The sequence below is a fragment of the Saccopteryx leptura genome, chromosome 10 (assembly GCF_036850995.1).
Source record: "Saccopteryx leptura isolate mSacLep1 chromosome 10, mSacLep1_pri_phased_curated, whole genome shotgun sequence".
NCBI classification, from domain to species: domain Eukaryota; kingdom Metazoa; phylum Chordata; class Mammalia; order Chiroptera; family Emballonuridae; genus Saccopteryx; species Saccopteryx leptura.
The window spans coordinates 67160540-67180146 of record NC_089512.1 but is presented as its reverse complement, the minus strand read 5'-3'; the positions used below and the strand labels follow the sequence as shown (position 1 = coordinate 67180146).

At 39.7% G+C, this 19607-nt stretch overlaps 1 protein-coding gene across 4 annotated transcripts in view; it reads left to right on the top strand.

The window, feature by feature from the left end:
• Positions 1–19607, top strand: part of MITF (melanocyte inducing transcription factor) — a 294883-nt gene that overhangs the window by 257598 nt on the left and 17678 nt on the right. For 2 of the 4 annotated variants that reach the window (XM_066350619.1, XM_066350621.1), the window contains exons 5-7: positions 2285–2380; positions 9427–9544; positions 13071–13127. In XM_066350619.1, coding sequence (XP_066206716.1) covers positions 2285–2380; positions 9427–9544; positions 13071–13127 — 271 coding nt within the window. Of the gene's footprint in view, positions 1–2284; positions 2381–9426; positions 9545–13052; positions 13128–19607 lie in introns of all 4 variants that reach the window. The other 2 variants (XM_066350618.1, XM_066350620.1) reach the window with 1 other exon arrangement.

The following is a 19607-nucleotide window of genomic DNA, read 5'->3' as shown; positions in this document are numbered from 1 at the left end:
AAAATTAAACAGGTATTTCTTTTCTTCCTCCAGAAACAGAGAGAGCCTGTTCAGGTTCATGTTCACTGTTAGTCTTCCAGAGGGACTACAGAATGTAGAGTGTGTCCGTCTGCGGCTCTCTCTGGGTCCCATTTGTCATGCGGCACTGAACGTCCCCATGGGAATGCAGTTTCTACTAAATGTATAAACTCTATTCTATTATTATATTATGATTAGAGGTTCTTTAGTGCCTCTGGGCTCCTTGAGGTCAGGGTCTGTGTATACTCTGTAGCATTTGTTACTCTTCACAGAAAAAAATGATTTTTACTTTAATCCCTTTATTGATTTATTTTTAAAGATAGAAAGATATAAACAGAGACATTTCTTATAGTGTCTCATGATGAAGTAATTACTAAGGAAATTAAACTTAAAATGCATTTTTCCCTGAGTGACTTTAAGTCATTAAATAATGCTTAAAATAAATTTTAATAAACAAAATTAAAATGTAATTTCATTAAGATACACATTGTAGGGTAGCAATTTTGATAGGCTATTATTAGTAAAACCAAGGTAAGTGTGTAATCTATATATTGTTTTATAAAATGGAATCTCATGGAATATACATTTTGAAACTATTAATTTAATAGTATTTCATGGGTCTTTTCCTAAATAATTATAGGGTCTGTGATATTCCATTTAATGAATAGATAAATTATGCTACTTTCATGAATTAATTTATATATTTAAAATGTGTATATAGACATATAAAAGAAAGGTGAATAAGCCACAAAAACTGTTTTTGCTTTCCTATATTTTTTATTATCAACTTGCCATTACCATTTTCATAAGAGAAAAAAATTATTTAAAAAATTCTATCACACTAGGCCTTCTAATTTTATTTCACTAAAAATAAAAAATTTACAAAGAATCGTTGTTCATAAGTCCTTGGGCCTATTTGTCTGTTCCCCAGCATAATTAGAAAATTATTTCTTAGAAACAAACAAACAAACCAAATAAATCTGGTATACCTAGAAATGAAACAATAAACAGTATGCGAGAAATTACTCAAAACTAACCTCCAATTATTTTTTTCAGGGGCCACTTAATAACATTCATTTTCTGAATGTTTACCATAGTCCTGGCACTATGAGTACCTCACATGCTTTATCCTGAAATCTCACAAGAACCCTATAAAGCAATGAATATTGTTGACCCCATTTTACAGACTGGCCCACTGAAGCTCTTAAAGATTGGGGGCAAGTGCGTCCAACAAGTCCCACGACACTGTAGCCTGTCCTCTTTAATTGGAAGTGGCAAAGGGGGGGACTCAGAGGAGCATGGCTCTGAGCGCTGAGATTTCCTTCTATGCTTATGAAGCACGCTGAGTCTCCGAGCACATAGGGTGCATACACGTGCACATGTCACAGAGACACAGCACCTCGCTCAAGGACAGAAGGTGTTTATGAAGAACTGTTTTCACAGACTTGTCTTCACAACCGCTGCAGTGCACATGTAATAGCTGTTGGTTACTGTCATAACTGACGTTTTGGCACTTTAGGAATAAAATTGATCTAGTGGGAACGTCAGCTTCACAACAGTAATGATAACCTCATCCGGGTGTGGTCCTCAGGGCTACCAAGCACAGGGGCAGCTGTACACGGAGAAACTTATGTTACAAGGCACTGAGATCAGTGTAGAGCGAGTCAGTAGCCTGAGAGCCACAGTGCCCCACATGCTCTTATTTGAGCAAAGGGCTGAATTACCACCTGTGTCTCCCCACTGCAGGCAGGTCTATGAAGGGAATGGATATACTCTTAGAGAAAAAAAGGAAATGGAAGCTGTCATTCAAGGTGAGGTCTCCTGGTCAGCTTTGCTGCTGAGGGCCGGCAGTATACCATAGCAGTTGGGAGCATGGGTTCAACTTGTGGCTCTCAACTTTCTGCAGTCTGTGACTTTGGGATAATTAACTGCTTCTCATTTATGTCACTTGGAAAATAGATATTATAATAGTATCTATCCTGTTTGGGATGTTGTTGGGGTAAATCCTAACCAGTGAAAAGCCCTGAGCACAGTGGCTGGCACCTACTAGTCACTCACAAAGGGCTGGGTGCACATGTCATCCTTGTCACCTGTGAGTGTTAATGGCCTTCAGTAATGTTCACATTTTGGAAGGAAGAGGACAGTTACTTCTTAGAATCTAAAGAGTATTATTGCTCTGGGTGAGAAAAGACCTTGGATCTCTTTTGGGTTGCTTTGCATGGTTTTTGCTTATACCTATTCTCTTCCATTGACCTTTTCCCTACAGATGGATGATGTTATCGATGACATCATTAGCCTAGAATCAAGTTATAATGAAGAAATACTCAGCTTGCTGGATCCTGCCTTGCAAATGGCAAATACGGTACTGATGACTTTTTCTTTTTAAGAAAACCTTGAGCTATTTTCAGTGTTCTCTCCCTTTTTCTGAACTTTTAGTTTGCCTTTGCAGGTGATTGATTGAGAAATTCATTAATAATAAAACAGAGAAACATTGCAGGGCTAAAATAAGTGTCTTTGACATCAGAAATTAAGAATTCCTCATGAGTTTATAGAGTTCCACATTCCCTGGAGTCCCTGGAGTCCAAGTCCACTTTCAGTAGGACCTTATTCTTCCAGTCTCCTCGATATCCGTCCCCAGCTCAGTGCGCTGCTGCCAAGGAGAACCCTGTGGGCTGCACTGTGTGCAGCAGTGTCCTAGTTTGCCTGAAAAAATAATGCAGTCTTGAAGGCAGCATCTTACAATTCACAGATGATGGAGGGACAGTTGGGTTTCCCATCAACAGCAAAATTTATTCCAATTTTTGTTAATAAAACCATGAAACTATTTGCTCTTCTTCTTATAATTTGGACTTTGCTGTATTGCTTATTGTATTTCACTCCTTAAATTTGTGTCTTATGTTACCATTTTGCCATTCTTAATTGAAGATTTTATTTAGTGCTTGCATTCAGTCGTTCAGTGAGTTCTGTAAGTCAAGTTAGGGCGGTGCCATTTGCCGCTGTTTTAGGGTTAGGAAAGTTTAGCTAGTCTTACACAAGACTACATGGCATGGATGTGTCCGAGTCAGCTTTCAGCGGGTCTTTGCATGCTGAGCCAATCCTTGTCTGTTTCCTATGAGAGCAATGGCATGAGACTACCATATACCTTAATAACTAGCATATAAAAGACTGACTTCTGTAGCGGTGAAGAGGAATCATTGTTAGACAGGCATAAAGTTTTAGATTTGCAAGATGAAAAAGTTTTGGAGATTGGTTTCACAATGTGAATATACTTAACACTGCTGAACTATTCACTTAAAAATGGTTGAGACGGTATATTTTATTATATTTTTTTACCACCTAAAGATTTTTTTTAAAGACTAAATTTCTATAGTAAGTTTTCTCAGCTAGGGAACATGATAACCCTTCATAATTTACACTTAAGTTGTTAGTAAGCTAAATTTTTATATTTAGCATTTTTTTTCTTTTCCATCAAGTCTGGAAGGTTGTGGACACCTCCTGAAACCTCAAGCCTCTTGCAGGATCATTAGTTTTATCAACTTCTACCCATGTAAATTCACCCCCGATTTTGAAAGAACTCAATGCTCCGCCATCTTGACGGAAGCCCACGCCCAGCTCTCTGCACCCACTTGGAGCCCTTGGTTGGCTTCCGTGGACCCTTCTGTTTCTGATTCTGTGTCTCCTGTGAGGCAGGCGACACTTGTTGGCAGTCCAAATCCCAGGTGAACGTGAGCAAACACTTGGGGGAGTTTGCCCTAGGGAATTTATAAATATACCCCAAAATGGGGCAAATTTACAGTGTTTTTAATGCCCACCAGCATTAATTAGCCATGGCACAGTCATCCCAAAAGAACTCGGCTGGCGAGGATGGCCACTTTGTCAATGGTGTCTAGTGGATACCTGGGCACTTTTAGGAGGACTCTATAATTGATACAGTTTTTGAAAAAATCATTGTCTTTGTTTTCGGCAAGGCTGAGGACCTTTGAAGTCATCTGAGCTAACACAGTACTTGTTGCCTTAACCTTCTCTTGCATATCCTCTGTATCCCCCACTAGAAGACCAGACATCCTGCTTGTTAAAAGCCTCCAGTGAGGGATAGGCACTAACTCATAAGAGCAGCAGTAAAGCACGGTGGTTAGGATTTGGACATTTGTGATCAGACCTATGTTCAAATCCTAAGGCTGCCATTTATGTTGTGACCTTGCATGTACTATATTTTTTGCTTCATTAGACACACTTTTTCCCCCAAAAGTGGAGGGGAAAATGCCTGTGTGTCTTATGGAGTAAAAAATACAGTATTTTATTAAATATTTTAACACACCATTTGGTTCAGAATATTTTTTTTCTTATTTTCCTCCTTAAAACGTTAGATGTGTCTTATGGTCAGGTGCTTCTTATGGAGTGAAAAATACGGTACTTAGCTTCTTAGAGTCCTGCATTTTCCCATCTGTAAAATGGGACTGATAATTGTATCTATCTCACATGGTCGTCTCTTCTTAAAGTATGTATAGCATTTAGCATTGCAAACATAAGTTATACTCAATGACATCTAGTTATTATATGTAATTTATTATAATATCAAACAATTATAATAGTCCTTTATTCAGATGGTATTTATTGGGCACCTGTAATGTATCTAGTTGTATGTTAGAATAACATCATACTGAATAACCCAGATATTCCTCACAGTGAGTCTCTGGGAATTCCAGACATAGGCCCCAGTTTACCTTATGGAGAAATTGTCCCCACGACAAACCTTCTGAAGACAGCTGTCATGACCTCGTTTGCTTGTCTTTCGACTACATTCGTATGTCTCCTCAGCCCATCTGTGTTAGAGTGGACATCTTATACCTTCATTGTCTGATTGCTCCTGAAGTAAAGTTAATATTGATTTAGCATTTACTAAAAGCCTAGTAATCGCCCGGCTTTGGGTGAGGTGCTCTGTGCTCAGATGAGTAAGGTACACTTCCTGTGAGAATGGGGTTTACCCACCAGAAAGGGACAGCCACTTTAGACCCTGAATGGAGAGGGACAAGTCAGGAGCAGGGAGGTCATCTCAGAGGAATTCCCAGGTAAGGAAGCTCCCCTGGGCAGAGTTGAATTAATTCCCGCCAGGAGAGAAATGATCACCAGTAGCCACTCTCAAGTCACTGACTTAGTCCCGGTTCATTTCTCTTCTGTAGTTCCACCCTGGAAAAGACCAGATGTGGGCCCTTTGGAGTCTTTCCACATGAAAACTATTTCAGCGTTTGTCTAGTAAATGCTAATATCGTAGAGGCTAGGAACAGAGACTCTGAGCAGCACATCTGGATTCAACACATTTTCTTGAGTGAGTTAGATGACCGCTCTGCCTCACTTTTCTAGTCTGGGAAATGGAGATAATAATAGCATCAAAACAATACAATCCATGTGATAATTAAGAGTTAATCTATAAAAGAGCATTTCAAACAGACCTGGCCCTGATGTGTTCTCACTAAATATTAGTTGAGTTCTTATTCTTTATAAATTTTGGTTTTGGTAATCAAAATTAAATAACAAAGCTACTACAAGTTACTAACATGTTAATTTTTTTTCCATAGTAAAGTTTAAACAATGTTTTTCATGTTAGGCATTTCCCCTTTTATTTGATTCTTTGAAATCTTTTTTTTTTTAAGGAAAGTCCTTTTTTTTATTTTTGAGATTGTCTTTGTTTCAAGTTGTCTTTAAAGAGAAAAGGGGAAGGAACACTTGGAGAGGAAACTGCCCTAAGGGAATCGGAGTCTAGAAATAACTATTCTGAGAGCACAAAGGCCCTCTTGTAGTGTTAGGAACAAAGAATAAAAGTCCCAGTTTACTTGTGCTAACAGTGCCCAATTGATATTCAGAGAAGGGGACCATCTAGAGGGAAAAATATTTTACAATGATCATTCACTTGGAAAAATAATCATTTTTGTAGATCAGAATATTGAAAAACTAGATACAGGCCAAGTTTATGTCACACACACACACACCCATGTGAGTCTAGCTTCTCTGTATTTGCGCAGGTGGACGGACTGTGGCTTCACCTGTGCACTGTGTAGCTGGTGTGCTGGAAGGGCAGTCTGGGTAAAGAACCCAGCAAGACACAGCATGTCCAGGTGGACTGCAGATGCCTCTTTTCTCTTAGCTCCAGAGGTGTATTTCAACCTAGTTTTTAGGTTAACTGTATTGATGGGGGAGTTTTTCTGACCCAGAAGGGGAACTATGGAATCCTTTCTTAAGTATGCATGGATAGGAGACTAATTTTTAATTGGAAACCCATACTGTTTTAAGTAAATTTCCTTGTAGTGGCTTCAACAAATTACAGTCACTGATACAAAGAACATAAGCCACCATTTAGGGCAGGGATCTTGGCCATGAGATGGATAAGTCTGTGCTGCGGGGCGCTCTGGGCCTTTATGATCTTCAGCAGCACCCTGGGAGCTAGAGCTGGGGCCTTTATTTCTGTAAAATCAACGAGATGACATTCACCAGAGCCTGTCCAATCGTATCGGGCCCAGAAGAGACCCCATGAAATTAAGTTTTCCACAGCAAACTATTCTGGTGGCTCTATGCTGCCCACTCCTAATCACAAGTCTTGGAAAAGCAGCCAAAGTAGAACATTGTTTGAGAACAGATGGAGGGTTACTAGCTGCCTTTTCGACTGGAAGTCGTGATGTCTGACCTCTGTGGGTAAGATGAGGCACCCTGTGGTAGGGGTTGAGGTCCTCTCCTCCTGCAGTTCTCCCGGCATCGCCTCCAGTCTGGCTGGAGACCCCACCCTCCACCTGTCCATTTGACTTTCCATCTCTTCTTGTTTTCTAACCCTGTTCCTACATCTGTCTCTCTCTCTGTGATTCTGCATTTATTAAGTATCTGTATGCATATCATCTTCCTTTAGAAAATAGTTATAAAATATGTTCTTGTCACAGAGCAGCTTATAATTAGATGTCTCTCCAATATAGAGCCACTGATAACATGAGTTTTCAAAGCTAGCTGTGCAATCACTTGTCTATTATTACTTTTCCCTAAAAAATCAGCATGACAATTGCATGTTTTGCTTACAGTTTACATTTGAAAACATGATATATATATGATTTATGTTTCTAGACCTATAGGAGTAATTCATTTAGTTTGTTGTATTGAATTTTGAAGTTACATTCTTGGTTTATCAATACCTAATAGTTCTCCCAAAATATGACACTTCAGAAAATAGGAGGATAAGTCTTTGGAATGTAGCGGGATCCTGAGGTGTTGTAGCGGCTGACTCTTCAGTGCTGCATTGAGACATTTGAGCCCCTTTTACACTCATGTGTTAAACTGGACAAGAAGAACGCTGAACACACACAAGGCCAAATAAAACAACTTTGTGAAATGACAACTATTAACCAAAATCACTTTTTAATCAATTTCTTAGAGCAGCGGTTCTCAACCTGTGGATCGCAACCCCGGCGGGGGTCGAACGACCAAAACACAGGGGTCGCCTAAAGCCATCGGAAATTCCCTGTGTTTTGGTCATTTGACACCCGCCGGGGTCGCAACCCACAGGTTGTGAACCGCTGTCTTAGAGGGTCTTGAATATGGTCCGGAGGAATTTTAAATGATCACAATGCATTGTTGATGTGCATCTGGTTAGTGGGAGACATGTACATTTCACATACATTTTTATTTATTTTTTTATTTTTTATTTTTCTGAAGTGAGAAGCAGGGAGGCAGTCAAACAGACTCCCATATGCGCCCGACCAGAATCCACCCAGCATGTCCACCAGGGGGCGATGCTCTGCCCATCCAGGGGCATTGCTCCGTTGCAACCGGAGCCATTCTAGCGCCTGAGACTGAGGCCACAGAGCCATCCTCAGCGCCTGGGCCAGCTTTGTTCCAATGGAGCCTTGGCTGCAGGAGAGGAAGAGAGAGATAGAGAGAAAGGGGTGGGGGGGAGGGTGGAGAAGCAGATGGGCGCTTCTCCTGTGTGGTCTGACCAGGAATTGAACCCGGGACATCCACATGCCAGTTTGACACTCTACCACGGAGTCAACTGGCAGGGCCAACATTTTATATATTTTAAAGCCTGCCTTCAAAAAGGAGCCAAAGACAAATGGGAGAGAGAGCCACCCTCTGCTGATGGTCTGTCCCCCCACCCCCACCCAATTGCGTCAGAGCTAGTGTCACAGTAAACATCAGAAGGAATCTTATTCTGTGCACCCCCATTTCTTTAGTTAGTAGTTTAGTTCATAGAGTCTTTATTTAGAAGCCATGAAAGGGATAGATGTAGCTGATGGCTACCAATGTGGGGAATACATTTGATTTTGTCTATTTTGTGGGATATTTTCATCTGTATGTTAGTAGCTATTTGAGAGAGTGAAAGGTAAAATGTTCAGTACAATTTTTACTCAATACCTCCTGGTTCCTAAACATTTTAATCACATATAAATGCTATCTAAATTTACAATTCAGGGTGTGTATTCAAGAAAGGGCAGGCTAAGTGTAAAGTCTTACTCAGTAATAATTATTGGAATTGAGGTTAGCTGAAAATGGTAATTTTCTGTGGCAGGAGCAATGTGGTAACTTAACTATGTCCCTGTAGTTAATAATTAGAATTTTATTTCATGGAGTGGGAAAAAGAAATGTCTAGGACATCTTATATCTAGCCCCATCAAACTCCTAAAATGAACTAGTGACAGGGAGGTTCATATGCAACAAAAGCAAGTCAGTGTTAGGAAAAAAATAATTTCTCTCCTTTAAAATATTCAATTCAGAGCTAGAGAAAACCACTGTGTTGCTATTTTGAGAAAGATAAATACTTCTTCTGTTTGTGAATTTTTACTTTTATTAAAGTCGGTGAGCTCCCTCTTGTGGCTCTGTGAAAGATTTCAGTTTCAAGGAAAATAACTTTTCTTTAGCAATAAGGAAACCATTTCCTTTCCAATAAGAAAACTCTTTTCATTGCTTTTCCATATAAAAGAAAGAGAATAAGAGGACAAAAAAAGAAAGGGAATTAAGAAAACTGACTTTGTTAAAATATCCAATTGAGTAAAAGTCATACCATACAAAACGCTATTTTACAGAAATAGCCAGCATTCACCGGATATTTTCTGAGTGCCACTAGACAAGCTAGACAGGAAGTCCACCATGGTCTGCATTGTCTTGTGCACAGATTCACCCTACAAGCTAGGTCCTATACCTTTTATGGGTGTGAGATTCTGCACACTTACCTCTCGCAAATGGAACTAGCTAAGGAGACTATAGATCTGTCATTGAATAAAAAGGTAAAAATCTCATGTTTTTAGATTAAAAAATGACTTTTTACCTAAAACCATTTCTTTTCATTAAAGGATGGTCTAGGATATGGGTTTTAGCTGTATAACTTAGGAACTGTTCAACATCTCATTTCTGCTACTGTGTTTCTCTCCCCAGTTACCTGTATCTGGAAACTTGATTGACCTTTATGGCAATCAAGGACTGCCACCTCCAGGCCTCACCATCAGCAACTCCTGCCCGGCCAACCTTCCCAACATAAAAAGAGAGCTCACAGGTAAATACCTAGCAAATGTGCCACTAACTAGGAGTTTTCTGATCAATAAAGTTATCAAAATAGTGACCTCAGACTGTTTTCAATTCACAGACATACTTTATAAAATCTAGGAAGAAGTTAAAACATTGAACAGTATTTTAAGATGCAAAATTTATACTTGAAAATGCTGGTTTCCAGTATTTTTTGGGATACTGGGGATTATGGCTGCCTTTACTCCATTGCACCGTTACTCTGTGACAACCATCGTTGTGTCTGTTACCACTGCCTCTTTGGAGTGGGGTAGCATACAGCACTTTTGGTTGTAAAATGTTTGTACCCAGTTTGGTGTGTTTTGGTCGTTCGACCCCCGCTGGGGTCGCGACCCACAGGTTGAGAACCGCTGCTCTAGAGGCATCTGAGATTGAGAATCCTGGTCTGAATTGTCTAATGACAGACATTCAAGCCTGTAGTTGGGATAGGGTAAGAATATATTTTTTATATCTTCAGATGCCTCCTGTTATTTTTTCTGTATCAAGTTCAAAAAGTTGTATTACACAGCATAAAAAAATTATAAAATGGAACAATGGGTATTGTTTGTTCTTGAGGCAAGTGTAAGATTACCTACTTCGCCATTTTGTTTAACACTTTAGGAAAGGCATTTGCCCACTGAACCCTGACTGAGCCTTATGGGAACTGGCTGTACTGTGCTGACTGTATGGTCCTCACCTCACCCCTCTTTTTATTATTTGATCCTTGCATCCAGTAGATTTGGGTGAAAAGACTGAGAATATGGAATATACTGTTGATGCAAAAACAATATGTCCTACTCAAGGATGTCTTTTTTTAAAAATACTTCAGAAAATTGTGGCAGGAGAACACATTTTTTTAAAATTATTGATTGGATTTAAAAAGATAACTAACTAATTAATGCATTAAAAACATTAAAAGCCAATAATAAGTAGATATTCTACAGGAAAGAAAAGTACCATGAAGTGTTAGAAGATATTGCTAAGTAAGATCTATTTTATTTTTTACTTTTTTTATTTTGAAATTAAATGTAATGAGGTGGCATTGATCAATAAGACTACAGAGGATTCAGGTGAACTGTGCCCATCACCCAAAGTCAGATCATTTTCTATAGCTGTATATTTGTCCCTCTTTGCTCCCCTACTCCTACCCCCTCCCCCAGGGGATATATCCCACCTATGTGTGAAATTATATAGTTCTTAGCTTTTTCTCTTTTATCTCTGTCCATGAATCTCAGTTTTCTATCTCATCTATGTGGGATATTTATCCCTCTCCCAATCCCCTCCCCCCAGTACCCTCCTCCTAGTAACCACTTCATTTTTTTTAATTTTTTGTAGTTTTCTGAAGTGAGAAGCAGGGAGGCAGAGAGACAGACTCCCACATGTGCCCGACCAGGATCTACCCAGCATGCCCACTAGGGGGCGATGCTCTGCCCATCTGGGGCGTTGCTCTGTTGCAACCGGAGCCGTTCTATTGCCTGAGGTGGAGGCCATGGAGCCATCCTCAGTGCCTAAGCCAGTTTTTCTCCAATGGAAACTTGGCTGCGGGAGTGGAAGAGAGAGACAGAGAGGAAGAAGAGGGGGAGGGGTGGAGAAGAAGATGGGTACTTTTCCTGTGTGCCCTGACCAGGAATCGAACCAGGGACATCTACACGCCAGGCTGACACTAGACCACTGAGCCAACCGGCCAGAGCTGGTAACCACTTCATTTTTTTTTTTTTTTCATTTTTCCGAAGCTGGAAATGAGGAGGCAGTCAGACAGACTCCCGCATGCGCCCGACCGGGATCCACCCGGCATGCCCACCAGGGGGCGATGCTCTGCCCCTCTGGGGCATCGCTCTGCTGCGTCCAGAGCCATTCTAACGCCTGAGGCAGAGGCCACAGAGCCATCCCCAGCGCCTGGGCCATCTTTGCTCCAATGGAGCCTCGCTGCGGGAGGGGAAGAGAGAGACAGAGAGGAAGGAGGGGGGAGGGGTGGAGAAGCAAATGGGCGCTTCTCCTGTGTGCCCTGGCCGGGAATCGAACCCGGGACTCCTGCACGCCAGGCCGACGCTCTACCGCTGAGCCAACCGGCCAGGGCCAACCACTTCATTTTTATCTGTGTCCATGAGTCTCAGTTTTATATCCCACCTATGTGTGAAATCTAGTTCTTAGCTTTTTCGTATAATGTTCTCAAGGACTATCCATGTTGTTGTAAATGACAGTATGTCACTATTTTAAATAATGATAAAATAGGGTTAGAATAACATCATTAAAATTTTCACTTCTTGAGTGCCAAGTGGAGCTTTGAACTTGTATATGATTTTTTCTTCAAAAACAAATAAATAATAGAGGGAGTGGAAGGAGTGAGTGAAGAGGCTATAAATTTATTAAATTTAAAAAAAAAAGATATAATGGCTAATACATTTCTAGAGTCACTTGTGTCATAGAAAATGACTCTTCCAGTCAGGTCAAGGGTAAAATGGCATGAAAAGCAGCAAATGGGCAGGAATTGGAGCATTGATCACTGAGAGCTCAAGGGGCAGCATGATGTCGCCAAAAGAGAACAGGCTTAAGAGTCAGCAGATCTGAGCTGAACGAGGTGGAGAGATGGTCTTTATTAAGCCCAGTTTTCCTACCTGGCACAAAGACAAAGCCATACGGTGATTAGAACAGAGAAGCTAAAGGTTCATTAATGATGAATAGGCAGTGAGCTACTAAAAGAGGGTGAATTAAAGAGCACCCTAACTTGGGAGAGAACCTCTTCCCCAGGCCCTCCTTGAGGGGGAGGGTGTGTTATAGCCTGCTAGATGGCACAGAGGTTCACTTGGTGGCCTTGACCATCACTGACCCACACTTGGCGAGTTGAAGTTGACAAAGAACCATGGCACGAGGCTGGTAAGCTAAAAACATAAAAACTAAAGGAAACGAAAAAAAATTAAGATACTGTACTAGAGAATGTCTAAATAAAAGCTGCTTGTCATGCTTCTATGTAAGAAACAAAAACAAAATGATTTGGATTGACCTTCCCAGTTGAAATAATTCAGCTTTATGTATGTATAAATATGTATAATAATATGCATCTAATGAATATTTATACATAGTTATGCTTCACCAGCTGTAACTTTCTATGTCAGCGTGTTACAAAGAGATCGAAGAAAGACTTAAGAGTTCTTACTGAGTTCTTATTGCCTGGAAAGAAAATCTGACTCCTGATAATAGAATATTGGTTTTCAAGTTGTGTATTTATTTTTCTTGTTTATGCCTGTATGTTTATAGTGTGTCGGATGTACTTGTGACGGCTCCTTTAACATCTTATAGAAGCCGAGTTTTTGCACTTATTTGATACATATTGCTATTTGAAAATGCAAACATCTTAAAAGTCATAATTTTAAAAGTTCCAGCATTATTTAGAGTCAAGTCAGATAATCTTTTATTTGTTTAGGAAATGAGATGTTTTGTTGTTTACATTATTGTGTGCTTTGAACAGTTCCCATTTCTAATTACTTCATTCACGTGCACAGCGTGTATTTTTCCCACAGAGTCTGAAGCCAGAGCATTGGCTAAAGAGAGACAAAAAAAGGACAATCACAACTTGAGTAAGTTGGTTTTATGTTCATAATATTTGATATTGGAGTTGTTATTCACTCTTGCATCAAATTTTTTCCAAGAATTTTAGAGGAAAATTGATTTCTATGGCATTAAAATTATATTTTATGGAAGAAATTTGTTTTTTAGGAAAACCAAGATATATATATATATTTTCATACTTTATCTCAGGTCAAATTGGGGTTAGTCAGTCCGTGGGTGAGGTAGCCTCCCAAATTTCTGACTTTACCTGTGACTTAAAATATTTTTTTTTAATTTAAAATGATTTTTATGTGTTTAATTTGTTTTTGATCAGATATTTAAAGTGTTCTTATAAAAAAACTTAAGATTTTTGTTTCATATACAAGTAGAAGAGGCTGTAGGGTAAAAAACAACGAGGATTGGACTTGGAGGTAGGAAGTAGTTTGCATGTGTGTCAATTTCACATCTCATGACCTCCTCCTTTTCCTAAATTGCATTTATAAATACGTTACATACAAATACCGTGTCCTTATGAAAATGATAGAATAGGGCTAGAGTGAGTTGTCCTTCAATCACTGGAGTCATCTTCTCTACTTTCCATTTGCCGTTGGTCCCCCGACCTCTTTTCATGTGTTCAGCAATAAGCACACAGAATAGGAGGCATTGTTTTGTGTGTGATTTAACACAAACGGTGTCATATTTTCCATATTTGTTGCTGCTTTTTTTTTTTTTTACTCCACAGCATATACTGCAGACCCTTTACTGTTAATAATCTAGGACTTTCTAAAAACTGTTGCGTAAGTATTCCACAGTACAACTATCTCCTGCTAGGTGTTGTTTCCAGTTCTTCCATATTATAAACAATGCCACAGTGAACATTTGTGTATATGCCTCTTTGTTTTTGTTACAAAACAGAGAGTGTCCATCCACCACTAGCAGAGCCAAACACTAAGGACTGAAAACTGCAGTGGAAGAAGAATGGCTATTTTATCACGAATGCTGCCACTCAGCAGAATGGGCAGCTAATGCTCCAAAGCCTTAACTCCTGGCTGGCATGTAGGCTCCAGAGTAGACAAGACAAAATCACAAGATACTGTGGGTTAGCGGTTCAGGCTCATGTGGGAGCTGATGGTCCGATGTGAGGGAAGGGTAATCATTTCTTCAGGTCTGAGGACAGTTCCGAGGTCTTTTCCGGTATCCCTGTGTCCACTCTCATAGGAAAGTAGCCAGGGGGTTGTTCCACCTCAGTGTTCAGGAGCTGAAACATAACTGAGGTGATGTTAAACTGATCCTTCCAGAGGTCCAGACCAGGTGACCGTTCATCGGGTCCGAGTTCCTGTCTTCTCCCTCCAGGGTTGCTAGTCATCTGGGGAAAGCCTGGGTCTCTGAGGGCTAGAGGAAGAGAGGTGATTTCTAGCACTCAATTTAAAACTACATTTAATCAAAGTCATATGGACCCTTGGATTCATGTACAGGGGAGTTTGTTTCTCCAAGTTAGGTGCTGAGAAATGGAATTGCTGGGTCTCAGAGGGGAGGATTTTTTTAATGGATACTACCCTTCCTAGTTCCCACTCAGTTATGAGAAGCTTTACTCATTTCTTAACCAAAAGATTTGAATATATATATTTAATTTTTGAATATATATATATATATATATATATATATATATATATATATTTTAAGTAAGAAGAGGGGAAATAGACAGGCTCCTGCATGTACCCTGACCAGGATACCACAAGTAATCCCCATCTTGGGCAGATGTTCGAATCAACAACTGTTTTTAGCACCTGAGGCTGATGTACTAGAACCAGCCGAGCTATCCTCAATGCCCAGGGCTGACATTCCTAACAATTGAACCACTGGCTGCAGGAGGGGAAGAGGGAGAAGGTGGAGAAAGGAAAGAGAAGTAGATGGCCACTTCTCATGTGTGCCATAACCAGGGATCGAACCTGGGACATCCACACACTGGGCTGACATTCTATCCACTAAGCAAACCTGCCAGGGCCTGAATTAATATTTTAAGGTCTCCTCTAGCTTCCAAGTAATTTTACTCTTAGACATTTCTCTTTTTAAAATACCCTTTAAATAAAATAATTAGGCATTATTCAAAACTTGTCAAATACCATATGTCTATCTCAGGATTCCAGAACCCCCCACAATAGGCAAAAATCCACAAAGTACTGACCTTATGTTTATTTTATTATTTATGTATATTTTAAGGCCATGGTTACTGAGCCAATCAGCGCCCAGGATACAGAACACAGTGCTCTGGTTAGTCGCCTCCCATCCATCAGCCAATAGTGTGCCATTTATGATCTCACATCGGCAAACTAGCCCAAGTGGAAGCAGCTGTAGCTGCATTTTCCATACATGTGAGTCTTTGTCTACTCATCTGCTGTACACTATGTATTTTATTTTGATTTAATATTCTTTTAATATGTTTTAATTCATATTTTTATATTGTTTTCAATTTTTTAGGCTAGAAAATGCTGATTTTACAACAAAATTAATTAAAATAATAAACATAAAAATACCTATATACTGCAAAATTTCACAATATAGTGAAAAATTTGCAATACAAAATTAGATATATACAATTTAAAAATCTGCAATACAGTGAGACCACAAAAAGTAAACCACAATATGGCGAGGGACAGCTGTATTTACCTTTATTTAGGCATCTAGTCTCTCAAGTTCATGGTTGTCAGTTAAGTGCAAACATGGTTAGCTCAAATTCTGAGGGCTGCAAAACAATCCTAAAATCTCATCTAACCATTTTGAATTACTACCCACGGTTAGATTTCCCATTAGCATAGTTCTTTCTCTTCTAGGACTTACCTTGTAAGAATACTTACCAAAATGTACAAACTAACACATCCATTTCCTCACTCCCATTTTGTGTGAGGCACTTTCTGCAGAACGTGAACCACGGACAGATTTTCCACCCTGTGAGCTTATGTTCAGGTCAGGGGCAGACAGAATAGATGAGCAAACCAAAACATTAACATGCTGTTTTCAGCATCGGGCAAGTATTGTGATAGGAATAAAATATACATGCAAGCCCTGGCAAAAATATTTCTTATACCCAGAGGTGGATTAATGTCAGTTGAGGCTCTGGGCACAGAAGAGAACATTGGGCCCCTTAAAACAGGAGAGAAAGAGGGAAAATAAATTAAAAATATTATATACTATTAATGTTAAAATTGCACATATGAAACCAAACTTGGTGTCATTAGAAAAAAGTGTCAAGTTGGGGTTTTGCGGGGCCCTTCAGAAGTCAGGGCCCAGGGTGCACGCCCAGTGCACCTGCTGTTAAATCTGCCTCTGCTTTTAATACTGACAAAGAGGGAGAACTTGGAAATAGTCTAAATAGTCTTTAGTAGAGGATTTTAAAATTATGGTTCATCCATATTAGGGATACTCAGTCTCTTCAGAAGAATTGAGTTGTTCTGTTTCACCCTGATTCAAACAACATCCATGATGTATTACTGAGTAACAAAGGCAGAATAATGTGTACAGTATCCCATTATATAAAAAAGTACACACTGTATAGGGATGTGCAGTGTGTGTGTGTGTGTGTGTGTGTGTGGAGGGAGAGGAACTTGGAGCCACCCTTATTACTGATAGTGTCCTCAGGTATATAATATAGGTATTTGATGGTGTAAAAAAATGGCTTTTACTTCTTCCTTTATACACTTTAGTATGTTTTGTAAGTTAATAATCACTTTTATAATAAAAAATAATTGGGGAGGGAAGCCATTGAATTAAAAATAAAATGTGATACATCTAAATGTTGATGGTGAGAGATGTCAACAATGTTCTATTAAGTGAGAAAAGATAGATGCAGAATCATTTTTGGTGTTCTTCTACTGTAACTATCATTCTTTGATACTTGGTTATGAAGGCCTTCTATGTGCCAGGCTCATGTGGGTGCTTGGAATACATATAAATATACATACAGAAAATATGTAGATATTAGAAGGTGGAAAGTTACATAAATGAATCTTTGAATGAATTATGTGAATATTCGGTGTTAGAAAGTTGTACAAGGAGACATAGTGCAACCAAGGGGATAGAGTGTCAGGATGGGCATGGGAGGTGGTGGTTGAGTCTTGAATAGGGTAGTCAAGGAAGGCTCATAGGGCAATTTGAATCACTACCTGAGGGAGGTGAGGGCAGAGCCATTCAGATAATTGGAGACAAGTGTTTCAGGTAGGGTGATAGCAGTATAAAGTCCTAAAGGGGTTGAGGAATAGCAGTGAATTCATGGGCTGAAGGGAGCAACACATATGAGACCCAGTAAAAGATGGTCAGAGTGGGAGAGGGGTGAAAAGTGAGGTAAGACAGATGGGAGGCCACCAGGTGCTCATCAGGTACCTTGAGGACTTGACTTTTTTCCGGGTGAGATGGAAGGTGACTGGAGGGTTTTCAGCAGAGCATTGCCATGCTCTGACTTACGTTTTAAGGATCCGTCTGCCTAGTATATTTTAGATAGACCAAAGGGGATGGGAGTGGGGGACATAAGTGCACCCACAGATACCAGTTAATAGAATGGCAGCAATCCAGGCAGGAGATAGTCATGACTTCTGTCAGTAACAATGGAGGCTGAAGTGGACAGATTCTTGAAATATTTTGAAGGTAGAGCAAAAATATTTTGCTGATGGGATATGAGAAGACCAGCAATGTAGAATTGCTTCCAAGATTCTGGCCTAAGCACCTGGAAGGACAAAGGTTTATTAAGTGAGGTGAGGGAGCCTGTGAGTGGAGCTGTTTGAGTGGTGAAGAACAGGAGCTCATATCTGGGGTGTTGGGCTGCCATTAGACCTCCATATGGAGGCAGCAAGAAGTCAGAATTACGAGGCTGGAGTTTGAGTCATCAGCTTATGTGTGTTGTTCAGAACCATGAGACGAAATGAAATCACCAGGAGGTGAATGTGAATCTAGAAGAAGCCCAAGAACTGTGGCCTGGGTGCCATGCATGTGTTTATTTTTAGAGTGTAAAAATAATCACCAGGGATATGTGCCATGAACCAGTGTGGCTAGTAATTCCAGGTCCTGAGTGGGAACAGTACGGAACTAAGAAAATAGAGTAAAAGGATGGGCTCCGGAGGCCTCTTCAATGCTGATGGCAAGAACAGAGCACACTCAACACCCGCTTTCTGCTTCATTTATAGGGCAAAGTGAAGCCATAAGCAAATCAAAGAGATCTCTGATCACATTACCAAGGCAACCCAAGAGTTTTACCAAGTGCAGAAAACCCCCACCACATACATGACATTTTAACTTCACAAGACAGAGGATAAAAGAAACTTGCCTCCAGTCTTTCCAGGGGCAAGGGGTTAGGATGAGTATAAACAATTTAACACCACAGTTTAACAGCCTTTAGCAACTTCACAGGACAAGTGAGGTGGGGGTTGGGCAGACTGTCAGCTTCCTGCCAGTTCCCCACACCCCTGTCCCCCCAAAATCTAAACTGCAAAGACCCTGTTGGCTTTTGGTCTCCAACAGATACGTAAGACACTTAACAGTGTTTGTATCTGGATCATAGGATACTTTTATTTCACTTTATGCATTTCAGTATTGTATGAATTGTTATGGTTGTTATATGCTTGGGAAAAGTGAGAAAACATTGTTGGAGGTTTGCTGGGAGATCAGAGGTACCGATTCCTTCTTCAGAACTATTGCATATCAGTTATTATTTCTGTATTTATGAAATCCTAATGATAAGACAGTAACACACACATACATGTATAAATATTTGATTTCATGATAAGAATAATTACTCAGTTTAAAAATGCAACATATATTGGGAAAGTAGTGAATAATATTTTTTGTTTAAGTGGGTCAAATATAAATAAATATGTATTAACATACAAAATAACCTTATAATAAAAAATATGTATTAGGTTGTAATATGTTTAAAGTAAAATGTTAACATCTTTTTTTTTTTTTTTTTTTTTTTTTAAATAAATTTTTATTAATGGTAATGGGATGACATTAATAAATCAGGGTACATATATTCAAAGAAAACATGTCTAGGTTATTTTGTCATTAAATTATGTTGCATACCCCTCGCCCAAAGTCAGATTGTCCTTCGCCACCCTCTATCTAGTTCTCTGTGCCCCTCCCCCTCCCCCTAACTCTCCCCCTGTCCTCCCTCCCCCCACCCCAGGTAACCACCACACTCTTGTCCATGTCTCTTAGTCTCATTTTTATGTTCCACCAATGTATGGAATCATGTAGTTCTTGTTTTTTTCTGATTTACTTATTTCACTCCTTATAATGTTATCAAGATCCCACCATTTTGCTGTAAATGATCTGATGTCATCGTTTCTTATGGCTGAGTAGTATTCCATAGTGTATATGTGCCACATCTTCTTTATCCAGTCTTCTATTGAAGGGCTTTTTGGTTGTTTCCATGTCTTGGCCACTGTGAACAGTGCTGCAATGAACATGGGGCTACATGTGTCTTCACGTATCAATGTTTCTGAGGTTTTGGGGTATATACC